Consider the following 16,468-nt stretch of genomic DNA (forward strand, 5'->3'; position numbering starts at 1 on the left):
TTTTGCATTATATAATGTACTATGGCAACAAGTTGAATAAATGGCTAACAAAAAATTATCTTAATTTTAAAGACGTGGACGAGTGTCTGGACTCACCTTGCCGCAACAATGGAACTTGTGTCGATGGCGTAGCTGACTTTACATGTATTTGTCGCAATGGTTGGAAAGGTAAGACCTGCGCAATGCGAGGAACCCACTGCGAACCCAGCGCCTGTCGTCACGGTATTTGCCAGGACCGAGGCGATGGTTTCTCTTGTCATTGCGAGCCTGGCTGGGAAGGAGCTGCTTGTCACATCGCATCGCCGGCCTGCGCTTCGAGTCCTTGCGAGAACGGAGCGACCTGCGTCAATAGCGCCGACGGTGGCTATCGCTGCATCTGTCGCGAGGGCTTCGAGGGTGCCAACTGCCGACGCGACGTCGACGACTGCCAGACTCTGCCTTGCCTCAATGGCGGTCGCTGCGTCGACGGAGTTAACTGGTTCCGATGCGAGTGCGCCCCCGGCTTCACCGGCCCGGACTGTCGCATAAACGTCAACGAGTGCGCGAGCGATCCCTGCGCTCATGGAGCGACGTGCGTCGACGATATCGCTAGCTACAGTTGTATCTGTCCTCCCGGTCGAACGGGTTCCAGATGCGAAATTCGCCTGTCCAGTGGTCACGGATGCTTAGCAGCCAGCTGGGACGATGACTGCAACGTGTGCGAATGCCGTAACGCCAAGAGCCAGTGCAGCAACGTCTGGTGCGGAGCTGGCAATTGCCTAAACGGCTCTAGCTGTTTGGCTCATGAAGTCTGCGTGCCTTCTCCGGGTGAGAGTTGTTTGGTTCCACCGTGCGCTCCTTGGGGCGAATGCCGCCCCGTTGAGAGCGGAAGGAGGGTAGGGCCGCCAGCCTTGCCCGCACCACCTTCGTGCTGGCCTGGACAAGCTACACCAGGACCTGATTGCTCGCGGCTCAGTATACTTCTGAGGCGTGACTCACTTACGCCCGGTACATCGGTGGAACTCCTCTGCCGCAAGCTAAGAAAGCTTCTGGCCGATCCGAGAAGGCCACAGTCCGTCGTGCTGCTGTGCGATATTAAACCCGGAGATAACGACACCGTAGAAGTAACGATATTCTCAGAGGCCGCTTCAGCCGCAGCTCGTGATCTCGGCGAAGCACTCAGTAGACCGCTTGGACGGCCGGTCGCTTTGGCTTCGGTGCTCGAAGTCAAGGTTGAAACTGCTCTGCTGAGTAGCGACCCCAGCTCCGCGTCCAACAACGCTGGATACCTTGCTGCGCTAGGGGTTGTTTTGGCCATGATTTTACTGCTCGCCGCGCTTGTCGGTCTCTGGTATATAAGGTCGATGAGACAAGGCGCGGGACTTACAGCGGCGACGAGTAGCGAGACGTCATTGCACAGGCACCGCAGCGATCTCGACGAAAAGTCAAACAATCTCCAAAACGAGGAGAATCTCCGTAGGTATGCAAATCCTTTGAAAGAGCAGGACGGAGAGCCAAGGGTTTCGGTGGTCAGGCCGCTCGGTCCGATAAATGGACTAAACGAAGAGAGCCTGGAGATGGTAAGCGAAGAAGCAAGGCATTGTGGATTGCCGCCTCTTTACAAGCCACCCTGTGCCGAGATGCGCAACAACACGGTGACTTTTAACTATGAGGACCCACCACACAAGCCCTATACGAAACCGCGGTTACAAGAGCCGACGTATCCAAATTCCGGTCAGCCACATCAAATGCTGACGGTACATGTCTGAAGATTTTTTGATCAGCTTGTGTCACAGTAATCATGAACAGGGCTTTGCCGCCCTTTGACTATAAACTACCACAGTATGCTGTTAAAATCAAAGGATTTTCATTAAATTTAGCGTCCGGAATTTAGATTAATTCAGCCTGGAAACGTGATACTAGCATCTCTGATTTTACGCCAAGTACTTGCACGCAAAAACTTTTTTTTCTGGAGGTTGTATGGCTTTTACCTTGCGAGAGCCCGTTGAGCTTGCATTTTTTCGATCGTCCTTTTTAACTCGTTATCGAAATGTATCTGTTGTGTACTGTAAAAATTAACTTTATTATAATATAAGTATTCTCAAATGTATTTCGTCGTAGCAATTGTGTGTGTGAATGAGTATGTGTAATTGCTTAACGAGTGAAAAAAGTGTAATCTCGCACGATGAAAAAGCTCCTGTGACAATAATGATTTACCTTTAAAAAAATAAATATCACACCACGGCATATGACTGTTTTCAACACTAGAATTGTAACATTATGTCGAGTTGTTATCGTTGTACATATGTACATAGCCCGTACTTATTAAATTTATCAAGCCTATAACGATGCGTCGATGCGAGTACTCGCGTCGTTCCATCGAATCATTAAGATTAATCGAGATATTAAAAAGAAAAACGCGAGGAGACGACGCGAGTCAATCCTACTTTAGAGAAAGAGTGCCGAATGTCTAATGAGAGTTTCAAATGATCTGTATGTACATTTAATGCGAGAGAAAGGATACGTGTTTTTTTCTTAACTGCGTAGTCCTCGAGTTTTTCTACTTATACATACTTTATACATTACGTATAGTCTGTAGAGCTTCATGTGCAGTGTATGCGGTGGCACAGATTTTTAAAATTTATAAAATAATCGTGCCGGCTATCCGGTTGTGATACTAAAAAATGGAAGTTATAACATTTATATACACAAATTTTGATATGCGAAATTTAGAGAAAATGTTTTTTAATGTATAGTGTCAATTATATGTATTTTTTTCTACATCGAAGTCGTTTTTTCCTAATGATAACTTTATAAAAATGGCAAGTTACAAGAACATTTTTCTTAAAACAAAATGTAAAGCAAAATGCAAACACGCACACTTTTGATGCATATAACAGGCTCTTGTACGTTCCTTCAAACGAGACATTGTGATAATGATGAAAGCGCGGGGCGTTCTTACGCCAATATTTTCTTGTACTTTTTTCGTCTCAATGCTATACGTTTTTCCTTCTATTAATCTTTTTAAATCTAAAAAAGTATGAAAGCATATGATAACTTTGTAATTGTGCATTTACTGACCCTTCTCAAGTACGACGATATTTTTCCCAAATTTATACCCTTATGTATTCGTTGAACAAAATCGTCGTATAATTATTAAATAACGATGTAAAATATGCAGATTTTATGAAGTGGAGAGTAAAATCTATCTCTAAAAATTTCGTAATTTTACGATGCAATAGAAATTTAAGGCTTTACGAAAGATTCGCGCGGTCGTAATAATACATACGTATATTGTAAATAGAATTTTTTTTATAAATACTATAAATAATTATTATAAATATATTTATAAAGTAGAAACAAGCGAGTAAAGTCGCTGATGAGATACGGAGGCTGACCAAGCGGGCGTTTTCATAGGTGTTAGACACCATGATCTTATAATTGGTAAACTTTCGAAAGTGTATTATGTTTGTTCGAGGATATGTGCAGTAAAAAATTTCCAAAATAAATTCAGCCGGTCTTTTTCCCTTTTATTAGCTTTTAACGTTGTTGTAAGGGCTTCTCTTATGATAGGAGAATGCACAAGCGCAATGGAATAATAATGAGGACAACAAAGACACAAAACTTTTATATCATAGAATTTTTATTTTATAAAGATGAACTATATTCTATATTGAATTAAGAATAGATAGATCGATTATTATATTATAAAATTGTATTATTAATATTATATTGATTATTAATAATTATTATTTCGACGTATAAAAACAAAATGGAATTATCTCTTTAATTGCCTAATAATTTCACCATCTTCCTACTTCCATCTCATTTTTTCAAATGCAAAATAAGAACGTTAAAATTTTATTTAGCTCTATGAATTCATGATTATTTCAAACATTTTTAGAAAATGTACTTTAAATTTCATAATTATTTTATTAGAAAAATAAATTAAAATTCTTTACGTCACTTTCGCGCTTCATTGTATTTTTGATTGTATCAATGCAGGTATGCAAGTAAACATGAATCGAGGGTTGCATGTGCTATATAAAACTTGGATCGAAGATACGTCTCAAACGTTAAATGCTACTTCCGAGCCATGAAAATAAATTAAGCCAAGTAATTGCACTTTTCGGCGGTGAACTGTAATATAATAGAGACTAATTCTAATTCTCATAATAAAGTGTCTTACTGCTACACTGCGCACATCCAATTGATAGCATCAGAGGCGGCAGCGTGGCACTTTGGTCAAATGTGTGATTCATGTCTCACTGCTTATAAGTATATTAAATGCTCGGAATTGCAAGGCAATGATATAATTATGTATTCGTAACGTGATAACTTATGCCGCAAATTTTTTTTAAATCATTACTCATCGGTCATTTAAAAAATTTGCAACTATTTTTCACTCGGAATTTGTGAAAATGAAATTTATGAGGCCAAAAACTCATCTGCATAAAATAAAAATGAAGGTAGAATATATAAAACAGAAAACTTCAGACTGTTTTGTAAATTTAATCATGGTTTAAAATGAAAAATTATTAAGTTTCGTTATTTCTTTTACAATGTCTTGAAGTCAGTAAAACAAAAAAAAATTTATAAATTCTAGTGCTTGATACATTTCTAATTATTGCAATGATCGAACTACAGGTGGGTTGTTCCATGAGTGATACACTAGTGATAAAGAAATTATTGGTTTTCTTTATTGTTTTTTTATTTACTGATGAACTATGAAATAGTTTAAAAAGATAATCAATAGTAATTTTCATGAAAGGACTTTGATATAATCTATGCACGGGACTTTTGTGATTATGAAGAAGAAGAAGAAAAGTGCCCTTCAGAACGTTGGTCCCTCAAATATGACTTGGATCAACTTATATACCGTCCGGACAACATCGAAGAAAAGGAAGAAGTATGCGAAAATTTGAGTGATTTATTTAAAATTTTTGATAATTGATATTAATACATTTGCAAAGGACGACGAAGTTAAAACTATTCTCACAAGTTCATCCGGGGATTCGAAAAAGTTAGGATTCGAAGAATCTGAATCCGTAGAAAGTTTGACGCATCCATGCTTGAAAGCAATCAGTATAAGCGATTCGCAGCTTCAGTTCTTGAATCTTTACAATTTTTTTCCGGTACCGAAAGATCCCGGTTTGAGAGACGCTTTTTGGATTTTGTATCCAAGTCCACCTGATTATGCTGCCGATGGAATCGATAAGTTCCATGATTTAATTGACATATTTAAGTTGGCGCCAATAGGGTGTTTGAAAAAACAACTAAAGAGTGACACAGTTGATTTATCGTATTTTTCATTGGATTCAAGAATAATTCAACCTTTATGTCAAGCTTTAATTTTCAATACGACAGTACAAACTTTGAATTTAAAAGTAGGGACAAAGAATCTATGATTATTTTCAACAATGATCATTATAAATTTATTAGTTTTACTCAAAAATTTACAGGACAATATAATTCCAGAAAAAGATTGTTTTTATTTGAATAATTTATTACTCCGGAACTCAATTTTGTCATCGTTAGACTTATCATATTGTAAAATTGGCAGCGAGGGTGCAAGAAGACTTATAGAAGGTATATCCATTTCTTCCTTGAGGCATATTAGTTTGCGACGATGTGATTTGCATGCCGAAGGTTTCTCGTACATCGCTAAAGCCACAAGCGCCAATGCTTTGCTATTAAGTCTCGACGTTTCCGATAATAATCTCGATGAGAACTCAGCAGATCATATTAGTTATTTAATAAGCAACACCGACTCTTTAAAAAAGCTTAATCTTAGTTGGAATAATTTGTATAGCAAAGATACTTGTGAAAAAATGTTTAAGGCTTTAATCAAAAATACAACGATTACTGATTTTGATCTGTCTTGGAATGCAATGAACCAAGAGGGAATATTTTCACTTACCAACTTTATTATTAATACAAAAACTGTTGAGAGACTCAACTTAGAAGGTAATGTTGCTTTATTTTAATGCTTGACGGCTGTTTATTTATACAGATGTGATCATTTTGCAGCTAACTGCTTCAGCGATAATGAAGTCTTGGTATTAGCTAAAGCCATAGTATCTAATAACTCATTGAAAGAAATATTGCTTAGCCAGAATTTATTCAGTCCTAAAGGAATAGCAGAATTCATCATTGCAATAAGTATAGATAATTTTGTAAAAACTCCTTTGCACATTCTTGATTTAGAAAACTTTTGGACCACCAAAAATGCCATCCCAGCATTAGACCAACTAAAAATTCTGAAACCAAACTTGAACTTGAAGTTAGGAGGAATTTTGGAAAATTTCTTAATTATTGGACCTGATTTGAGAGAACTCTTTTTTAAACAAGCTAATTTTGATGCAATGAACCAGAAAAATAAAAAAGAAAGGAAAAATTTTGGTCATTTTATACTTTCACTGAATGATGAAATTATACCGAGAGGTTTGTGATTATGATTTTTGATGAGTAAAATCAAGCATTTTCATGTGAGTTATATTTTTATGCAGATGGATTTGAGGCATTAGTAAAACAGTCTGGTATTAAATTGTCAGAAAATCTAATAAATGAAATTGCAAAACAATTCCTAGTTACAAGAAGAATGATAAATTTACAAGAAATGAAAGTATCTTACTTATCTTACTTTCCTGATACCAAGTTACCTCTACCACAGAAACTAGGATCAGAACCAGAGGAAGAAGAAAAGTCTCCAAAATCGAAAGAAAAAACAAATAAAAAGGTACAATATGTTCAAACCAAGCAAAAATCATCATATTTTAACTTTACTTAATTTTTAACAGGGTAAAAAGAAGAAATGAGTAGAAAAAACTTTTTAAAATATTAAACTATCTGCTTTTAATATATCATTTAATAAAATATTTTATAAATATTATAATTGTGACTATAAAACTTGAATTATATTTAAAAACTTGTTCTCATAACACTCACATTTCATGCATACAAAGAGGACTTAGATTATTAGATATTAGTTTCCAGCACATTGATTAATTGTATAATTCTCTTTAATCATTATAAAATACTCTTTTGGATATATCTTCAACTATCCAATTTATTCCTTCCAATAAATTTTCAGCTGTGATTGCAGAAGCTTTGTAGATTTTCCAGTGATGTGTTTTAATACTTTCTAAATCCAATATTTGAGCAATATCTTCTGCTGTCACTGCACCGGGTAAATCTTGTTTATTTGCAAAAATTAATAAGGTTGCTCCTTCTAATCTTTCTTCTTGAAGTAATTTGTGCATTTCTTCTTTACAATCTTCTAATCTTCTTCTATCAGCACTATCAACTACCCAAATCAAACCATCTGTGCTTTCAAAATAATTTTTCCAATAAGTGCGTAAAGATTTCTGACCTCCAACATCCCACACATTTAATTTATATCCTTTATGGTCCATAGTTTTTATATTAAAACCGAGAGTAGGAGATATTGTATCTATTGGTTCACCCATTAACCTTTTAACAATTGTTGTTTTTCCAGCGTTATCTAATCCTCTGAAAAATAAACATGTATAAAAAAACAATAAAAATTTTGCTTGAGACTTTAAAAATAAAAACACAGAACTAACAACATGAGTATCCTCATTTCTTTCTCTTTTTGTTTTAATTTTTTTAAAATAGTTAGAAGACCCATTTTGATAACTATTAAAATTTACTGAATATTATCGTAATAACTTAGAATCTTCTATAATGATTGATAACGGTTTTTTTTCTAATGGTTTCAATTTGAGAATTGGATGTTTATGTCTTCACTTTATACACTACAAAATATACAATGAAACATAACCTTTCAACGTATGTCAAGTTCGTAATCTACTGATATTAGGTGTAGGTAAAATAGTAACTCTGCATTATTGAGAAATGTTAGTGAAGATAAAATACTAAAATACAAAAACATAATACAATTACACTGATTTGTTAAAAAGTGAATCCAATTCAAAATTTTATTTACAATTCGTTAAAGTATGATTAAATTGATTAAAATCATTCAGCTACAAAAACACAAAAAAAATTGTTCACCTCTTTATAAATTAGTTCCCATTTCATGGAAATTTTCTGGTCATTTTAATAACTTGCTTTCTATCATACTAAAAACTTTAGAAATAATGTCAGGATGACTAAATGCATCAACAAGTGTTTCTACCAGAGTTAGATCTGATTCTTCTAAATTATCTTCTGCTTGTTCATCGTGTAAACCATCCATACAACTATTTTTTGTCAAAAAATACTCAAAATCTGCATTAGTGAAATTAGGAACTGTTTTAATAAATTTTACATATTCATTTTCTACATTTTGAAATGAAGAAACATCTTCAGTATTACTTTTTTTCTTTTTACATGGAGGTTCTAGCATTTCATTACCTTTTAAATTTTTGCATTCTTTCAAAGACAATTTTATCTAAAAAATAAATTTTTATTGACAATATATTTTTGTTAATAAACAAATAAGAAATGAAATACTTACATATTTAATGGATTCTAATAAAGAGGAATCTGGATGATCGTCCGCTTTAGGTAAGTCATGTCCTATTGTATTAACAATTAAGTTAACCAGCGATTCTTTTAATCTAGCTTTACAATCATCTGGTTGAGGTATCCAAACATTTACACTCAAACTTATATCTAAAGATTCAACATAGTGCCACCAGCCATTGGGAATAAACAAAACATCATTTGGTTCTAGAATGACCATTTTTACTTTTCCAATCATAGTTTGAATGGCATCAATTTCTTTCCTACTAGGAGTAAAAAAGTTATATTTACTATAAATTGTTGACTCTTCATATGGTGTTCGTGATGGATTCATCTGACTACTGCAGTCTGGTGGAAATAATAACCATAATTTTCTGTAATAAACATGTATTATTTAGTTTTATCAACTTAAACTATTGATATCTTTAAGAATCTTGGTCATCACCTTTGACAAAGATTTTAGTTGTTATCACACCAACCTTCCATGAATTTGTGCGACAATGTTACACCCATAAGTGTCTTGATGACAATTTGTATGGGCTCCTTCACTACCAATCCACATTGTTGAGTCCGATCCATCAAAGTCTAAATCAAAGAGTTTCCAGTCGAATGATTTGACTATATCTGGTCTATCTTTGAACCATTCTCGAATATGTTTATAATCAAAATAATACCAATTACAAGATTCTTTTTTTGCATCGTTCAAAAACTCATTCATTGTTTTGTAAACAATTGGTGTATATACTTCCCATTGAGGGTCCTGTAAAAATTACAATGATGCATTTTAAAATGCAACTCTTTTATTTGATGATACAGTAGGTACAATCATTACCTTTGTTTTTTCTTTTTTCCCAACCCTAAATGGCAATTTTTTATCTGCAAAAATATTACCAAGTTCTTTCCAATTCCAATTGAGTATATCCCAATTACTATAATTTTTTGTCTCGTGGAGAATATTTTTAAATAACAAAGGTTCTTTTGACTCTAGCAGCACATTATTAGCCTTTATTTCATTTGAATTTTGAACTTCAGCCATTTCGAATCGAAGTTGTTGCATATACTTTTACTAAAATCGAAATATCCTTACATTTTTTGACATTTTTGTTTATCTCAACCAGTTCGCTCACGCTACTATTCGCGTAACTGATTCAACAGCAGACGCCACTAATTTTAAAGCACCGACGATTATTTTATGCCCAGTATATGGCAACCCTCCAAACTTCAGTGAAGCGTCCTGCAGAATATCAATAAACAGAAAAATAATTTGAAATTAATTCCACTCGTGCGACAAGGGCCCTCATAAAAACTGAGCAAGTTAAATGAATTTCTTATTCACTGAAATGATTCTTTTGAAAGTCCCTAATGTATCTTTATCATTATTATTCATTTATATTCGATAAATTTTCGTTTTTTGCAGTTGGCACCATAAAAAAGGTGCTGGATCATAAATGTCAAATAAAATCTGACGCAAAGGTAAGCTCTTTTGCGTCATCGAGGTAAAAATTTACGACAAAAGCCGCGTAGATAGGCGAACTTTCCCTTTTGCCTATACGCGACGGCTACTCAAATTTCTGAATATCAAATTTCAATCGATTCGTCTCTGACCTTTACCACCGAGGGTGCATATAACCCTCCCACGCATCGATGCAATTCTAATGTCAGGCAACTTTTTTTTCGCATGCTTGAAAGAGTAAAATATAAAAAATTGTTGCGTGAATAATTGTGTTTATTTATCATGAGGTACGTTTTCTCCGATCAACTTCATGAATATTATTGCAAACAATATTACGTAACAATATTTGTAATAGAGAACCTACGTCCACTATCTTCTTGAATGTCTCTTTGTGGCGTTTCCGAGGAATGTGTCATTCGATCGGATTATGGAACCTTTGCGGTCTTTTCGAAATCTAATTTGTATTACTTATACATATCCCATACAGGAGGTTTTACTGTGTGCGTGATATAACCACCATAGAAAAATTTCCAGACGCATTGTAAGAAAATATCTAGGACTTGATTCGTTATGCAATCTACGGTATCGCTTCATCGAAGGTTTCAAGTAACCTTCCAATTCAATAATAAATGCGATGTAGTTATCGGTAAGAAAATTTTACGATTTACGATTTTTTATCATCTGCGATCGTTGCTTTGCTCTCAGACAATTTTTCGCCAACTTCGTGAGCGTATCGAGATCGTTTGGAAAATGTAAGAGACTTTTTTTCCCCGGCACGCAATATAGAAGCAGGTGATAAAACATTGAGACTGTGCGACTTTATGTAACAAAGTTTATTTCGAATTTGAAGTAGAGATCCTGTTGTGCATACATAGTTTACAAATAGAACGTGAGTTTAAATGCAGAAAATTGAATAACTTGTATTTAAATTTTACACAGATGCTTAATTTAATCGATTTCAAAACTTTTTGTCACTCAAAAATATGTCGTACTTATCGTCGTCCGCTTTAATCAATCGCTTATATAAATCCCATTTGATACTGGTGGATTAAGATAATTAAAATCACGTTCGTCAGTGATGTGCATAATTTTACCGATATTGTTAAGATTTTATATAATAAATGAGTTCACAGATTATTTTTACGAGGAAGAAACGATAATAATTTTTTTATTGCTCGTTACAAAAAAGTATTAAATTACTAATAAGAGGAATATTCAGTACATTCCAATTACTGCAGTCTCATTTGTGTTTAAGCCAAGTCCGTTCAATCCTTTGGACATGACTTGTACATTTTCTTTCGAAAGAAGTTTCAGAGGTGCTCGTGGTGGGCCCAGAAATACATTCGTAGTCAGGCTCATGGCAATTTTCATGGTCTCCACCCATGCCCCTACACAAAAATCGTACGAAAATGTGCTTATAAGATTTTCACGAGCTACGGGCATAAAGAAATCATTGCTTCATTTACCATGACGAATGACCTCGCAGATGACTTTGTTGATGAATTTTTGATTTTTCCGAGCGTTTTCCAAGCTACTGTTACCCTTGCTGTACTCCAGCAGTTCCAACGCGGGCTCCGGTAAGAAGTTGATACTTGTCATTATGTACGACTGCATTCCAGTGGCGCATCCGGCTATCATCATCTGGAATGCAATGAATTTTTCTCCGCGTTATTTATTGCATTCATGGCTGAATGGACTACAGAAACTTACCATATCCCCCGCTATGAATATGTGCAGGTTTTCGTTGGCTCGCTCAGCTTGTAAGCCTCTCTCCAAGTCAGTCTTAACTCCACAAAAATTGGGTATTCTATCGGTTACCGATGCAGCGAATTTGCCCATATCAACTGTCGCGAATAAACATGAGTTTTTTCGTTAGTAAGAAAACGAGAAAAAAACATTAAAGGATTAAATTGAAAAAAAGATGTGTTCACCATTGACCATGGTAGCTTTTGGAAAATCATAGTAAAACAAGGGCGTTGAAGGTGCAGATTCAGCTACCTGATGCAAATACTCAATCAAGTCGTCGGGACTCGTCGGCTTGAAATACAGCTCGGGTAAACACAAGATCGAGTCCACGCCCAAGCTTTCAGCGTGCGCGGCCTGTGACAAATGGTTAATAATTTTTCAACTCACTCGTCATTTTCATATAAAACTCCGTCGACATGTAAACTGTAAACCCATCCATCTCGGGGTGATAATGAGATATTAATTTACACATTTTAGAATGGCATTAAACGCTTCGACGCTCATTTAAATATTGGTTTATATAACACGCGCTGGACTTTACATTAAAATAGAGGTGACGTTGAGTAATCAAGCATGCAAATCTTTCTTACTTTGTATTTGTTACACTGTAACAGGAGTTACACAGTTGTACACCGTACTTTTACAGTGACGTTAAATGATTAATAGAGGTGACAGGAGATGCGATTTAATTACCAGTTCTTTAACATCTTTGAGAGCCGCTCCGCCGACTTGAATCATGAGATGTTGCTTGGTCTCTTTGACTGCTGCGGCCCATGCCTCGGTTATCTTTTTTCTTTCTTCGATGGTTAAACACGTCCCTTCACCGGTCGAGCCATTGACTGAAGCAGAATTAAAAAAAAAAAACTCAACGTTCCGATTGATTATTGCGACGAAGTATGCAACCTCGAGAAAAAATGTTATTTTACCTAGAATTCCTTGAATATTTTTTGAGACGAGAAATTTGGCGTAATCCGGAACGACCGAGACATTCAGACTTCGGCTTCTGAAAATGTGAAAAATCGACGAACATGATTAATCGGTGCCTTGGTTATGCAAGCGCGAAATTAAATCTCGATGGCCGAGTTATACGCACGGATCGTTATTGAACGGCGTAAAGACTGGCACGATCAATCCTTTGTAGGTATAATTAACTTTCTGTAATAAATGCAAACGATTATTAAATATCGTCGTCGCTTAAAAGTGCCCTGTTATTATACGCGTGACAGAATTTGCTGTATTATACTTTGATAGTTATTACCGCCATGATGGCAACGACGCTTATTATGGTTTTTTAACTCGTTTTTACTGAACACTCGGCGGCCAAGGTGGGTAGTGGCGAATCAAAACAACAACAACCGCGTGTACACTGCGACGCGAACAACTAAGCGGACTAAACTCGTCTGTCGCCGAGCCAAGCCGAAGTCGCGCACGGCACGCATGCAGATATTATTTCTTACCTGTACTCACGCGAAGGTGTAATGCACGCTCTGCGGTGTCGCTACACTTTCACCGTCGCGAGGCGTCTTCAAACCGACGAAAAACCTGATATTTTCTTCGTCTTTACGGTTTCCACACGCAAGAAGCCTGCATTTTTGGCTCTTCGTCTTCTCGGCATTTGAATGGTCTGAGGGGGATAATTTTTTATCCATGTTCTCGAAGGAGAAAAAAAACGAGGATGGACTTAAAATAGGATCATTCGTAAACTATGCAGATTTGTTGTGAATGCACACCAACTGGTTGTTTTGTATTGCAATCCACATTTGCCTTCACGAGATACATTTGCGAATAAAACCAATGCTCAATTAATTACAACACCATACAATCAAGTATATTGACTTTCCAGGCAAAGATATCTCAATGAATACGATTACCTTGCTAGTTTGGTTTCGTAATAGGTAATATTATTTGCTTAGACTTTTTTACCTGAAATTTTTACAAAATTTCCCAAAAATATTATATTATTTTAAATATCATGTCAAAATCCATAAGAAATCGGTAGTAGACGGACATATTTTTTCAAATTTTTTATCCCCAAATCTCACAACTAACTGTGCCACCGTATTTTACAATTCAAGTAAGTATTTTTCACTCGTGAACGTATCATTTAGCGTCATCATTTTCAGATAAACTCTAAAAGTTGCTTTTTCAAGATTTTTTCACGGGTTTTTTCCATGAATCATGTATATGATTAACATAGTCGCAGTAGTAAATTCCACGATCGCTCAAAAAGTACTTAAAAATTTTTACAAAAATTTACCTGTTATAATAACTTATTTTCCATGAATTTCAACATTTTTTCATATGTACATTGTATGATATCGTTATGAACCATAAAGTACAAACATTATAATATATATTACTGCATCTTCTTGACGTAACGAAATATTTTTTCTTATTTAACCACAAGTCGGTACATTAGAGTTGAAGTTACGTACCACCATAGCGATATAATGGTATTAAAGTATGGATAAGTATCGGTTAATAACATGTTGGTGTAGATTTTTATGAAAATTTATTCAATCAAAATATTTTTAAACATTTTTATAAATCTTTAATTAAAATATGAGTGAAATTGTGCATCAATATTTTTTTCAAAAGTTTTTTTTTCAAAAACAATATTTTTCAACGGCTCTCTCACAGGCCCAACGTTTATATCTGTAAATATATTCATTGCGGCTTTCATAGAATTAACCCATGTTCCTAGAAAATAAATTAATTATAAAAAGGTAAGATCCTTAAATGTTCCAAGGACTTACCATGATTTGTTATAGCTTCAACTACAGTTGCGATTGCTCTTTGACTTTCTTTTGCTTTTTCCAAATCTTTTCCATCTTTAATGTATTGCATAATATTTAAAGCTGGCTTTTGAAAGAAGTTCAGGGTTGTCATTATGAACGAATCAATTCCCATTGTACTAGCAGCTAGCATCAACTTGAACGAAATGCAAAATTTAAATTTTGTAGATAATTTTTTATTAAAAAATAATATTAATATTTATGAATATTATATTTATCGACCGATTTACCTGATCGTTGCCGAGAAAAACGTGAAGATTCTCGTTAACTTTCATCACTTCATAAGCTTCTTCTAAGATACTACTAGTAAATTTTAGTCCTACCAAGGTTGGTATTTTATTTCCAACGTAGTTTGCAAATTTCCCCATGTGAACTATGAAAGAAAAATTAAAATATAAAACTAAATTTCTTCAACAGACTTATTTCTTGTATAAAGATTCAAATACATACTGTTAACATGAGTCATTGAAGGAATGTGATAATATAATAGTGGAGTCTTAGGAGCATTTTTACCAATGATTGATAAGTAATTTGTAAGCTCTTCGATATCATTTGGTTTAAAATATAATTCTGGTAAACATAAAATTGAATCAGCTCCACAATCTTCAGCGTGTTTGGCCTTGGTTCAAAGAAATTCATGTGTAATTATTAATAAAATTATTCACAAATAAAAACCATCAAAATATACTTACAAGTTCAATGACTTCATTTAAAGATGTACCTCCAACTTGAATCATCAAATGTTGTTTTGTTTTTTTTACTGCTTTTGCCCATGCTTCAGCGATTTGTTTCCTTTCTTTAGTACTTAATGATGTTAATTCACCACTAGTTCCATTTACTACACAATTTTACGATATCTCTAAAAATTTTTTTCAATGAATGAATCTATAAATTTATACGCACCTAAAATACCCTCGATTCCTTGAGCTTTTAAGTAATTAGCATACTCAGAAACAAGATCCAAATTCAATTGTTTTTCACTAAAAATTTATTGTATTCAGTTATAAATTCATAAAAAAATGTTTTCACTTATTTTTTGTGCTTACTCGGTAAATGTAGCAAATACAGGAGCGATGAGCCCTTTATAATCAAAGCGTACCGACTGAGGATTATTATAAGGTTTTATAGATTGAAATCAAGCATTTATGATAAAATTATTATGATCATTATTTCAAAATTTATTGTGTAAATGTAGTTGTATTAGCATTTATCAGTTACTGTACCGGTTAAGTTAAAATTGATATTGATGCAAATTCTTTCATAGTAGAAGTAAAAATACAATGCAACAAGTGGGCGTTGCATTTTCATATCTTAAACTCTTACCAAAAATAGTTTTAAGAACTATTTTATAATTATTTTGTGAATAATCGAGTTTCCTAGTATTTTCAATTGATTATTTTAATTGTAATAATTACTAAAGACACAATAAAATACATTTTTTACAATTCGAAATTTTGCTAGGTTAGTTTACATCTCTTTTACATTAAAAATAGTGACAGATTAGAACGCGATATAAGGAGGTTTCAGTAACATCATTTCGGTAAATAAATAATTTATTATTGTAATCTCACCATCTCTATAATATTAATTCGTTTTTAAAATTCGTTTACAACACCGGATTCTTTCGACAATTACTGCGATTGACTCGGAGAAATGCACAACTGAAGTTTTGATTATATCCGACATGAAGCACGATAAGATTCTTTTAATAAATCATATTATTAAATATGTACATGTTTATGAGTTGCGGGAGAGATAAAAATAATATTTTTGTAAATAAAGTGAATATATTGATAAAAACTGTTAAATAAAAAAAATTAAAACTTCTTTGGTACATTTAGACTAATAAATAAATTAAAATCAAGTGAATTTTATAAAAATGCTCTTTATTTATTTACACGTAGATTTTTCAACAATTTTAATAATAATATAATAATTGTTATTAAACATGTTAAGTTAGCTTAGCTCTCATACTATAAATAATTGGATACCGATGGTTAAAAAC

The 16,468-nt window shown here is 34.2% G+C and overlaps 5 protein-coding genes across 11 annotated transcripts in view; 2 read left to right on the top strand and 3 right to left on the bottom strand.

Annotated features, from left to right (window-relative positions):
• The window catches only part of LOC106653858 (protein jagged-1), a 63,466-nt gene extending 59,976 nt beyond the window's left edge, over positions 1-3,490 (top strand). Inside the window, exon 6 of the mRNA XM_023462659.1 lies at positions 73-3,490. Within this exon, the coding sequence (XP_023318427.1) occupies positions 73-1,748 (1,676 nt within the window). The 3' untranslated portion in view covers positions 1,749-3,490. The remainder of the gene's footprint in view (positions 1-72) is intronic.
• A 1,121-nt stretch (positions 3,491-4,611) lies between these two features.
• Positions 4,612-6,987, top strand: LOC106653797 (leucine-rich repeat-containing protein 74B-like). Its single transcript, XM_014373376.1, has 7 exons — positions 4,612-4,626; positions 4,751-4,888; positions 4,953-5,366; positions 5,442-5,946; positions 6,010-6,423; positions 6,489-6,684; positions 6,945-6,987. The coding sequence occupies exons 1-7, from the start codon at positions 4,612-4,614 to the stop codon at positions 6,985-6,987; spliced, it is 1,725 nt and encodes a 574-aa protein (XP_014228862.1).
• Positions 6,835-9,588, bottom strand: LOC106653829 (ADP-ribosylation factor-like protein 2). 6 transcript variants are annotated; one of them, XM_014373409.2, is made up of 6 exons: positions 9,302-9,588; positions 8,949-9,229; positions 8,462-8,843; positions 8,359-8,395; positions 8,017-8,232; positions 7,407-7,491 (listed from the first exon to the last, which is right to left on the bottom strand). In XM_014373409.2, exons 1-5 carry the CDS (start codon positions 9,524-9,526, stop codon positions 8,057-8,059), a joined length of 1,101 nt encoding a protein of 366 aa, XP_014228895.1. In that variant the 5' UTR covers positions 9,527-9,588; the 3' UTR covers positions 7,407-7,491; positions 8,017-8,056. The 6 variants fall into 6 exon arrangements, with proteins under 6 accessions (XP_014228897.1, XP_014228895.1, XP_014228894.1 ...); XM_014373408.2 differs by having other exon boundaries at positions 8,017-8,395; XM_023462660.1 differs by lacking the exon at positions 7,407-7,491 and adding an exon at positions 7,646-7,757 and having other exon boundaries at positions 8,017-8,395.
• A 1,204-nt stretch (positions 9,589-10,792) lies between these two features.
• LOC106653830 (N-acetylneuraminate lyase-like) lies at positions 10,793-13,049 on the bottom strand. Of its 2 annotated transcripts, none has more exons than XM_014373415.2 (8): positions 12,927-13,049; positions 12,762-12,823; positions 12,595-12,671; positions 12,362-12,507; positions 11,854-12,022; positions 11,633-11,766; positions 11,389-11,563; positions 10,793-11,310 (listed from the first exon to the last, which is right to left on the bottom strand). In XM_014373415.2, the coding sequence occupies exons 1-8, from the start codon at positions 12,930-12,932 to the stop codon at positions 11,138-11,140; spliced, it is 942 nt and encodes a 313-aa protein (XP_014228901.1). In that variant the 5' UTR covers positions 12,933-13,049; the 3' UTR covers positions 10,793-11,137. The 2 variants fall into 2 exon arrangements, with proteins under 2 accessions (XP_014228901.1, XP_014228900.1); XM_014373414.2 differs by having other exon boundaries at positions 12,912-13,049.
• A 1,170-nt stretch (positions 13,050-14,219) lies between these two features.
• Positions 14,220-16,111, bottom strand: LOC106653796 (N-acetylneuraminate lyase-like). The gene is made up of 8 exons (XM_014373375.2): positions 16,035-16,111; positions 15,510-15,565; positions 15,367-15,443; positions 15,156-15,301; positions 14,914-15,082; positions 14,694-14,836; positions 14,425-14,599; positions 14,220-14,368 (listed from the first exon to the last, which is right to left on the bottom strand). Exons 1-8 carry the CDS (start codon positions 16,035-16,037, stop codon positions 14,220-14,222), a joined length of 918 nt encoding a protein of 305 aa, XP_014228861.1. The 5' UTR covers positions 16,038-16,111.
• Between the last annotated feature and the right edge of the window lie 357 nt (positions 16,112-16,468).

Source organism: Trichogramma pretiosum, unplaced genomic scaffold, assembly GCF_000599845.2.
Source record: "Trichogramma pretiosum strain Unisexual culture from Peru unplaced genomic scaffold, Tpre_2.0 scaffold11, whole genome shotgun sequence".
Lineage (NCBI taxonomy): Eukaryota > Metazoa > Arthropoda > Insecta > Hymenoptera > Trichogrammatidae > Trichogramma > Trichogramma pretiosum.

Excerpts from the sequence above, each read along its gene's own strand:
- LOC106653797 (XM_014373376.1), top strand. Across the intron at positions 5,947-6,009 it reads TGAGAGACTCAACTTAGAAG|CTAACTGCTTCAGCGATAAT; the intron begins GTAATGTTGCTT and ends ATCATTTTGCAG. Across the intron at positions 6,424-6,488 it reads TGATGAAATTATACCGAGAG|ATGGATTTGAGGCATTAGTA; the intron begins GTTTGTGATTAT and ends ATTTTTATGCAG.
- LOC106653829 (XM_014373408.2), bottom strand. The coding sequence starts at position 9,526 with ATGCAACAACTTCGATTCGAAATGGCTGAAGTTCAAAATTCAAATGAA. Across the intron at positions 9,230-9,301 it reads GGAAAAAAGAAAAAACAAAG|GACCCTCAATGGGAAGTATA; the intron begins GTAATGATTGTA and ends TAATTTTTACAG. Across the intron at positions 8,396-8,461 it reads TATTAGAATCCATTAAATAT|ATAAAATTGTCTTTGAAAGA; the intron begins GTAAGTATTTCA and ends TTTATTTTTTAG.
- LOC106653830 (XM_014373414.2), bottom strand. The coding sequence starts at position 12,932 with ATGGCGGTAATAACTATCAAA. Across the intron at positions 12,023-12,361 it reads TCAAAGATGTTAAAGAACTG|GCCGCGCACGCTGAAAGCTT; the intron begins GTAATTAAATCG and ends CATTTGTCACAG. Across the intron at positions 11,564-11,632 it reads TATTCATAGCGGGGGATATG|ATGATGATAGCCGGATGCGC; the intron begins GTAAGTTTCTGT and ends ATTGCATTCCAG.
- LOC106653796 (XM_014373375.2), bottom strand. Across the intron at positions 15,444-15,509 it reads GTATTTGCTACATTTACCGA|TGAAAAACAATTGAATTTGG; the intron begins GTAAGCACAAAA and ends ATAAATTTTTAG. Across the intron at positions 14,600-14,693 it reads TTTTTCTCGGCAACGATCAG|TTGATGCTAGCTGCTAGTAC; the intron begins GTAAATCGGTCG and ends ATTTCGTTCAAG.